The sequence below is a fragment of the Arachis duranensis genome, chromosome 9, assembly GCF_000817695.3.
Source record: "Arachis duranensis cultivar V14167 chromosome 9, aradu.V14167.gnm2.J7QH, whole genome shotgun sequence".
In the NCBI taxonomy this organism is placed as follows: domain Eukaryota; kingdom Viridiplantae; phylum Streptophyta; class Magnoliopsida; order Fabales; family Fabaceae; genus Arachis; species Arachis duranensis.
Window position 1 is genome coordinate 16,502,157 of NC_029780.3, and position 9,982 is coordinate 16,512,138.

The 9,982-nt window shown below is 34.3% G+C and overlaps 1 protein-coding gene across 1 annotated transcript; it reads left to right on the plus strand.

Annotated features, from left to right (window-relative positions):
* The first annotated feature begins 2,165 nt into the window (after nt 1-2,165).
* On the plus strand, nt 2,166-7,545 carry LOC107495027 (ATP-dependent Clp protease proteolytic subunit 5, chloroplastic). Its single transcript, XM_016116076.3, has 9 exons — nt 2,166-2,456; nt 3,677-3,793; nt 3,869-3,983; nt 4,071-4,163; nt 4,372-4,417; nt 4,533-4,605; nt 5,634-5,668; nt 6,153-6,241; nt 7,040-7,545. Exons 1-9 carry the CDS (start codon nt 2,329-2,331, stop codon nt 7,259-7,261), a joined length of 918 nt encoding a protein of 305 aa, XP_015971562.1. The 5' UTR covers nt 2,166-2,328; the 3' UTR covers nt 7,262-7,545.
* Nucleotides 7,546-9,982: the final 2,437 nt, after the last annotated feature.

Sequence of the window (9,982 nt, forward strand, 5' to 3'; positions counted from 1 at the left end):
AAAGCTTTGCAACGAGTTGCATACGATGCGTTAGCCAAGTACATTCAGCTTTTGAAGTTACTTAGATAATGTCTCGGGTCGGTCGTTCCATCATAGAGGTCCATGTCTGGGCTTTTAAAGTTTATAAGAACTTTAACCCGCATGATCTCTTTCGTGAATTGATCTTTACCCCCAAAAGGGGTCTCTTCCCGATCAACATGAGCTTTCCGACCTCGAAGGTCAATCTCTAGTTTCTCGAGTTTTTCTTTTAGATCTCTTCGTCATCATACCTCCCTTGTTAGAGCTTGTTCAGATTCTCGTTGTCACTCTAATTCAATCTCGAGCTGCTCCAACCGTCTATGGTGTCCGTGTACTAGACTCGTGAGCTTTGTTGGATTTTGGTTCACCCCATCCTCAGGTGGGTGGATTTACGAGTTTATCTTTCTGGGTTGAGGGTTTCGTGAAGTTTCCTCCTCATTAAAGCCGTATGCTCTATTTGTCGTGGAGGTACCACGATTGCATGATCATCGTTGTGATGTTCTGGCTTGGAGTCGGATGCCGTGTGTTCGTCTTCAGGATGATCGTCTGCCATGATTTGGTATAGACTTCTAGATCCCCGGCAACTACGCCAACATTCCGAGGGTTACCTAAAACTAGGTTGCTTTAGCCCTGAACATAAGGTCCAGACTCCTTTTGGAGCATCGTCTGACGTCTACTGGTGTCGAAGTATTGCCGTCTGAGTTTCTCGTGAGGAGGTGGAGGGTGGAACCTGCAAGGGACTTTGATGCTTAAGTTAGCAAGAGTTTTAGACATGTTTTTAGTAGATTGGATTCGAAGTATACTTGAGGATGTCAGGGTATTTATAAGTGGAGATATAGAGTCAATAACCACCTTTCAAGTAGTTCCCTCTTTGATGGTAGTTATTACTCCCTTTTGTTATAGAGATTATTACGATCTCCTTTCTAGATAAGTAGAAGAAATAGTAGGAGTTAGTTACTTATTTGGATAAGTAGAGGTGTAGGGTTGAGCCCTAATTGCCATCTCCGACCTCTATGAGATTGGATAGCTATTTAATATAGATGATATCAGTTGGTTGGGCTCCATCCTTTTTGGGTCTGGCTAAGTGATGGACCAATGTATGAACAAATAGTCAAATAGTAATATAAATATTATTTAGACTATATATCTATTAATAACGATATTATGTTCTACAAATTATATCATGAATCTTTAAAATAAATAAATACACAATTTTCATCATTGTCATGCTAGTCAAGTGATTGCGTGATGAACTTAATATTAATCATACGATACTATCCTAAACTTAACTAAATCTACAATATTAATCTACTATACAAATATATAAATTATATACCTGCGTTTAGTTATTTAGGATATTTTGGTGCATGCGTGTTGTCCAAATTCAACGCATGCATGAAAAATGACTCCTCAAACGAATGCTAGTTTGTTAGTGAATTTGTCATTTCCGCTATATCTGCCTCCATACTAGCATCAACTTTATTCTTATCTTCATTTGGATCAATAACTTTGTAGTTTCTCTCAAACTTCTCTTTGCTATTACTATTGTAATATTTTCATTCGATATTTTGGTCGTCTTAAGATTGTTTGAACTCAATATACAACTCTATCACCGATATCTGTGACCGAGTTTGAAAATAAATTAAAAATATCTCTTGTATGCTCGTTTTATTGGAGACATACTTCGTTTAGAATTGAACGAATCCACCAAATAATAATATAGGATGCCTATACAAAATACATAATATCTTCTTTAATATTTATAGATCTATTCTTTTATAAATCATATATTTTAATTCTTCAAAAAATAATGTATAAAAAACAACAATATCAGACAAATTATCATGTACAAATCTCACTTTTTTAAGTATTTATAACATGATCATAATAATATATTTTTAATATAATTCTATCGTTCATTTTTTTTATTCACAATAACCTGCTTTTACCCGTTCACTTTTACTCCTAAACAAGTAACTCGTATAAAATTAAAAATGTGATAAAGTAAAAACGAGATATTTAATATTTTTAAATTAAGATAATAAAATTTAATAATTAATTAATTATTATTATTATTTTGAAAGGTCGTTTTTTTTTAAACAGCTTGTGCGTACACGGCGAGTTTAGTGGTGAAAAGATATTCCGAATTCCCAAAACAACTTCACTGTCTGTCATACAATCTGAACCCAAACATCTTTTCTTCTCTCCACTGTGCGCCGTCCAGATAACAAGGCCCTCACTCTCGCCTCTTTCACTCTCTTCCTCCAAGTAACAAAACTAAACAAAACACACCTCCTTCTTCGAATAAGGATGGCACACACTTGCCTTTTCACTCCCACTTCCTCTCTTAGGCTCAACTCCCTCGCTCTTTCCTCCACCCACTCGTCTTCTCCTCACACTTTCACCCTTTCTTCCTTCTCCAACCCTTCCCTCTCATGGTATTTACACTTTTACCCCTTTCTTACTTATCCATATTTAATATCCTCTATACCATCAATTGCGTGTTCTTTCTGTTATTGAGCGTTGTGTTTTTTAAGACTCAATGTGAATTTTGTTGTCAAGTATGCATTTTGATTAGTAATCTGCAACTTCGAGGTTTCTAATTTGTTGTTATGCGCTTTGTTTATCTGTTTATCTGTTTATTTTAGATGAATTAGGATTATATATACCTAGCTGTAAAAGAATAATTCAATTTAAAAGTAGGTCGGGTACCCCCTCTTCTTCTTTGTTATTAAGAGGTTCAACCGTTCCAGTTTGAAAATTTTCTTGTTTTCTGTTTGTGTTTTTTTCTTTTGGTTGTTATCTTTATATTTAGAAGAAAGTAACAATTAGGTCCTGAAAATTTTAATTTTGGCCTAATTAGTTCCTAAAGAAAAAAAATTTCAATTTGATCCTGTCGGATAGCAAACGGTGGACACATGATGTTCTCCTATCAAGTTATCAACTAAAACTTAACGGTGATACTTATATGTATGGTTAAATACTCTGATGAGTCTATCTACGAAAGATAGTCATGTAGATAACAATTTTTGGAGTGAAACTTCACTTGTTTTGATAAGATTTGTGATAAATAGAAAGCAGTTGATAAAGGATATATAAAAACTCAAAAGATAATAAATATTCACCGTCTAAAACTACATTGTTTTCCTGTTTATGTGATAGTAATGAGACATGCACCACTATAAATAACGAAATACATAGACAATTCTGTTTTGTTTTGCACTATTTATTGATAGAAAGACATATATCTCGATGTTTACTATCTTGGAAGACTTAATTGGTACTTTTTTTCTTCAACGTCTACTTAGTCCAAGATCAACATCTTTGAGAATCTAATTGTCACTTTACTCTTATATTTATATGTTAATATTAATAGTTATAAAAAAAATGTCACTTGTCCGTTCTATTCACTGGAGCACTTTTACAGTTAATAGTTAAATATTTTAATTGAAAAGAAAAAAAAGTAGAAAACGAACCATATAGGCTATACCTCAAGACTAGGGAAGATAGGGATATAGGGGGTTTGGAATTTTGCTAGGTAAAGCATGGAATGTTTAAATTTGCACCTTTTATTTGTACTTTAGTCCTCTCTCTTTGTTAATTATTCTCTGGGACATTTAGTTCAATCAAGAGGGTGAATCCTTGCTGTGATTTGTAGGAATTTAAGGAAATCAGTCGATAATAGAAAGGCTACTAAAAGGTCTCCTGTGAAAGCAATGTATGGTGATGAATATTGGACACCTGAGAGTTTGCGACAGGATATTTGGTCCATAAGGTAGCTTTCATCTACTTATTTGCTTTAGCTTTTTACTCGTTAATATTGTTGACTTGCTTTAACTGTTTATTGAAGGAACGATTTGCAAGTCCCATCTTCCCCTTATTTCCCTGCATATGCACAGGGACAAGGGCCACCTCCCATGGTGCAGGAGCGTTTCCAGAGTGTCATAAGTCAACTTTTTCAATATGTATGAAATTTATTTTAACCCTTGTTGCATAATGCCGAGTTTTCTCATTGTGAGTTTTCAAGCTGTTAATAATGTTTTGGTATGTAGAGAATTATCCGTTGTGGTGGAGCAGTTGATGATGATATGGCAAACATCATAGTGGCCCAGCTCCTTTACCTTGATGCTGTTGATCCTAACAAGGTTTGTTCTTAATTTTCAGTCATTGAAGACTTGTGGTTTATCCTATTGAATGCATGGGAACTGTAGTAGGACTTTATATTTACGTTGTATGAACCCAAAATGGTTGTATTGAGGTTGAGGTTGTCTTTGTATCTTTAATTTTTTTTTGGTCGTGTTAAACTCAAAATCTTGCTCTTAATCCACTGCTAATTTTGGGTATGTTATACAGGATATTGTCATGTATGTAAACTCTCCAGGAGGATCAGTTACTGCTGGTAATCAAAATTTCATGTAACTCTTATCCAGCATTACATATTTACTATATCATATTCGTTGTTCAAATACATGGACTCACCCAGAAACTCAACACCATCTTGTTATTTTTCTAAGGTATGGCTATATTTGATACAATGAGGCATATTCGACCTGATGTATCCACTGTCTGCGTTGGACTAGCGGCTAGGTAATGTTTCATGTGTTCCCTAGGTCGTTTTTATTAATTTAACCTTTCAAGTTACCTCTAGACCATTTGGATGCTGCTATGAGATTGATTTTTTCTCTTTTTTTTTTTCTTGGGATGTTATGACAACAAGGATTACAATGATCAACCTTTAATTATCATGAGACCCTTCCTTCATTGTATCTTTTCTATTTTTAGCAAATTGCATATCTTTTTGTGAACATGATTATATCTTATCTGCATTTTTCATTTGGCCTCTTGCTAGTTTTCATCTTATTTTGTATTCACCCTATCATTAGTATATCCATCATGGTAAAGCTAATTAGGGTGAATAATATATTACGAGGATCTCATAGACTTAAGGTGTAGCCACCCAGTATGGTTCCTAAGAGCTATTGGAGGCTGCCATTTCATCTTAGAAGATTTATTCCACTGGTAGTTATGGTTTTGACTATAGCCTTTTTCCAGTATATGATTGACTCCCAAATAAAATAGCAGAAGTAGAATGGGAGGAGAGTTACAACTTACAATTACATCATTTTGAGTGTTAGGATTGTTGACAACAATACTAACTATGTACTCCTGAACTCAAACCCAAGAGCTTCTCTTTCTTGTCCATGAGAAATATTCTTAAGGGAATATTTATATTGAACTCAACCCAAGAGCTTCACCTTCTTGTCCATGAGAAATATTCTTAAGGGAATATTTATATTTCAAATGTATGTCTTACATACCTTGGGGTTTTATTCTCTGGGTAATTGGGTTTAAGTCCCCACCTTTTCCTGTTTAATGTCACTACTCACTAGTCATGGCAGAATTTAATATTTTAAGTATATGCCATTATAAACATGAGAAATAAGTTGTATCTATTATTTGGTGATGATATGTTCATGGAATAGTTCCATGATTCCAAAATCTGTTGACAATTGTAGTCTGGGAATGATTCCTAGTTTGAAACCTTTTTGTTTCTTTCTTTTTTAAATCACATATTTAACTTACATTCATACTTACATAAATCTTTTCATGAGCAGTATGGGAGCTTTTCTGCTTAGTGCAGGAACCAAAGGTAATGATTCTACTCTGAATCACCATATTGCACTTTCCTCTTTCAAGAGTAATATAAAATATAGTGTTTATTCCTTTTATTTTGAAATTTACACTCCCTTCCCTGTGCGATGTAAATGTGACACTGCTCAATCTATTTTAATATAAACAAATCACTTAATTGTGGCAAACATTTATGAACCAAACATGGGGTTAACCTAAGACTTAATGTCAAAGGCAATAGTAGGGACTTTCAACATTTGTTATCAAAATGTGAAAAAGTTGTTCAATTTGGTTATTGTCATTATACTGGGAGTTAATAGGAAGAAAATTATCATGAGAGCACGTTCTTTATATTTTCATATGTTAGGGGTGGGCTTTGTATGTTTTCAAGATAGAGGAGTAATATCATTTAAGCAACTTTGAGAGAGTGCAGTTCCCCTTTATTTGGTGAAAATTGAAAAAATGCTTCTTTTCAAAGTTATGTTCCTTTCTCACTTCTGAAGGAAAGAGATACAGCTTGCCTAATTCAAGGATAATGATCCATCAACCTCTTGGTGGTGCTCAAGGAGGGCAAACTGACATAGATATTCAGGTATAGTACCCATTTGGCCATTTCCCTCTACCATTTTTTTCTCGAATTTATCTTTGAATGTACTGACATTATTATCCATTCATGTCTTATCATATTAGGAAATATTGTTAAATCTTACACCTGCTTCTTGAATGGTTATGCTAATAGATGATGATTGGTTGACTCTGCAAAAATCTTTTATTAGAACCTCAGTGTATCAAAATTAAACCTTGTTTATTATAGCTTAAACTTCTTGTTTGCATCAATGAATATAATGACTTCTATACCTTTTTTTCATAGAAAATTAAAGGCTATGTTGGGGTAGTTGTCAAAAGCCCATGAGTTAACTGAAACTAGACCAAGATGAATACCATAATCATAGTTAATTCCCAGATAACTAGTAACCTTCACTTACTAATAAAAATCCAAATTACTGTTATTATTCATTCTGAATATCTTGATGTATCTATCTCATTTGTTGAGTATTCATATATATGTCATCAAATTCTGAGAGTTGGTATCATTTTAGTTTTAACTCCTTGCATAATCCTTCTAACCATATTTTTTGATTTCTTAAGAGTCGATATCAATTTAAGTCAAATTGCTCCATGCATAATTCTTCTAACCATAGTATCTAAACGAACTGGAGCAAATCTAAATTGATATTTTAAAATGGATCTGCCATGGAATGACTACATTCATTTTTTTGATACTTCTACCACCCGCGACTCCACTGCAGTAGATATGATGAATTTTTGCAAATTTTTATTTACACACAGATCTTGTCTCGTAAAACTAATTTTGATTTATAATCCTCAGGCAAATGAAATGCTGCATCACAAGGCAAACCTTAATGGGTATCTCTCTTATCACACCGGCCAAAGTCTCGAGAGGATTAACCAGGACACAGACCGTGATTTTTTTATGAGTGCAAAAGAAGCCAAAGATTACGGACTCATAGATGGTGTCATTATGAATCCTCTTAAAGCTCTTCAACCATTAGAAGCTGCAGCAGAGGGTAAAGATAGGGCTACTGTTTGAAACTGTTGCACTTTATTCCCCTAGGCATAAAAAGCAGTTTTATACAAGAAAGCAGGTTTTTGTTGAGTTAAACTGTATTATTTTTTAAAACGGATGATGATATTTATGTAACCTAGTACCCAAAGAAAGATGAAAAGTGGATACTATTTCCTTTCGAGTAGTTTATACGACAGGAGCTTTTAGGTGGGATCCTATTTCTTTTTTATCTTGCATGTGTATGATCTGATATGTTCTTAATCCTCGTATAGTTCATCCTGGTTAAATTATATTTAATTTCCCTGCAATTTTATGGTTTATCATGCGTTAATGGCTGATTTATGCCATAAGTTCTACTGATATTGATCAGATATAATAATGTGAGAAAATCAGGTATCTGATTGGTATCATTAGAAAATTACTTGCATGCGTTGTAAGCAAGGTTTTGAAAATCGAATTGGTTATCGAATTGTTTTAGTTATTTTTTTACTGATTTAAAGGTTTAATCATTTCAATTGTGGTTTAACCAAAATAATTAAATTATGTTAAAAGATATATAAAATTATAAAAAAAAATTTTACAATTAAGCAAAATACCTAACTAAATTTTATTAAAGGTTTTAAATTGATGTATGCCTCTTTTTTTTCTGTTATCATGGTCGTTGTCACCATCTCCTCCTTCTTTTCCTTTTCCTTTTTTATTTAAATTTCTTCTCCTCCTTTTCTTTCTTCTTCCTTTTCTTTCATCATCATGGTCATTATCATCATTGTTGTCTTCCTTTTCTTTTTTTTTTCTCATCTTTCTCTTTTATTATTGTTGTCACCACCACCTCTGCGTCCTCTTTTTTTTATTCATTTGAATTTTTTTCATCTCTTCTTTTCTTTTCCTCTTCCACCATCATCATTATTATCATCATTGTCGTTGTCTTTTTATATGTATAAGGATTAAATTCAAAATGCACCGAAATTTTTGAATATTCAAAATAAATTTAGACCAAAAGTGTGTCTTATTGAAATCCAGAAAATACCAAAATTACTTAATGATTACTCAAAATTCTTCCTCTTCATTCATTATCATCATTATTATCATCTTTTTTTATTCATCTTTTTTTTTTTATTTTATCTTCTCATGACTCTTCTTGTTTCACTTTTTTAACAAGAATAAAAAAAAAAACAAATAAAGAAGAAGAAAAAACATATAATGTTACAAAATTACTAAGAAGAGGATGAACCTACATTAGTACATTCATTCAACTTGTGATGAGAGAATCTGGACCTGTACGTGAGCTGCTGGAGCGGTGTATTTAACCTATGCATCAGCGGATGGGCCACCTGCAAAAACACAATTGCATCCTAATTTCGCTGTGTAGAAAAGCAACCGACAAACCAATTTTCATGAAATTTCGTAATGAAATATGTTCCAGGGCTTACCTAGAACTGGACGGTGGTTGGGCTTGTTTGTGAGGCCCAAGCGTTGGAGGAGTGTGGTCTCTGACTTGGTTTACGTCTGGGAGCCTCCTTTCGACTTGTGTGTGAGAGAGAATGGGGGGTGGTACCTGCAAAGACACTCCGATGCCTAAGTCAGCATGGGGTTAAGCAGGTTTAGAATGTATTGGAACTTAGGGATACCTGAGGGGTGTCAGGGTATTTATAGTGGCGATCCAATAACCACCGTTGGAGTAGTGCCACCGTTTTAGGTGGATAACCGTCCCTTTATCTAGGGATTGTTGGGATATGCCTTCTAGAAGTTGGTTGAGAGATTTTAGGGGCAGTTACTTATTTGAATAAGTGTTATCTGCCAGCTATCTCTTGAGCCCGACTTCTTTGGAAAGAAGTCTGTGTTGAGTCTGACCTCTTTTGAAGAGGTCGGTGAATAACGAAGGCCAATCTTTGGATTGGGCCTTTTGGCGTATTTGGACCTGGGTCATAGAGTTGGGTCAGGGTAGGAACAGTGCCCCTACTCGAGTCCAATCTCTTTTGCTTATGAGTTGGATTCGAGTATTGAACTTGGGTCTGTAGCCGACGTGATTTTAAATTTCTTAATCGCTAAGTCTAATCAAACGTCGCATCCGTTGGGATTTTCGCATTTACACGTGGGAGAAGTTACATTGGTAACAACGCGTTTCTTTAATGATCGCGTCAATTTACCCTTATGCCCCTGGTGTGCTATAAATACTTTTCCCTCTTTAAACGACTTGTTTTCGGCCAGGTCTTTTTTCTAAGACTGATTGGTACAACTCGTTCTTTTCGAGTTATTTAAGGCTTGTAGGCTTTGTATGACTGGTTTTAGAACATCGTGCTTAACCAGAAAACATTTCTTATCCTAATTTTGTACAACTCGTTTAGTTCGAGTTGTTTTGAGGATGCATGACTTGTTTTAATACAATCGCTTGTTTTGAGACTTGTAATTATTTTTTAGTATAACCTCGTCTAGCTCGTTTGATACGAGTAGTTTTAAGGTTTTACGATTTGCTTTATTTCAAATCGTTTAATTAAAACGTGGCTATTTCTTAATCTGATTACACACAACTCGTTTAAATTCGAGCTGTCTTTAGGACTCCACAACTTGTTTTAAGTACAACTTGTTTTACTTTGAGTCCTTTTAAAATATCATATCATCTTTGTAGCCATGGGACTTCGTTGTTTTATCCATTGTGCCCCTGCTCGAGGTTGAGTTTTATAAAGTCGAACTCGAGCAATCAAGCAGATTGGATTATCGAATGAAGCCTTTCAATGATTTGTTCAA

Bases quoted from the DNA above. Each gene is read 5' to 3' on its own strand.
- LOC107495027 (XM_016116076.3), top strand. From the start codon at position 2,329: ATGGCACACACTTGCCTTTTCACTCCCACTTCCTCTCTTAGGCTCAAC. The intron at 4,606-5,633 runs GTAATGTTTCAT...TTTCATGAGCAG, and splicing joins TGCGTTGGACTAGCGGCTAG to TATGGGAGCTTTTCTGCTTA. The intron at 6,242-7,039 runs GTATAGTACCCA...TATAATCCTCAG, and splicing joins AAACTGACATAGATATTCAG to GCAAATGAAATGCTGCATCA.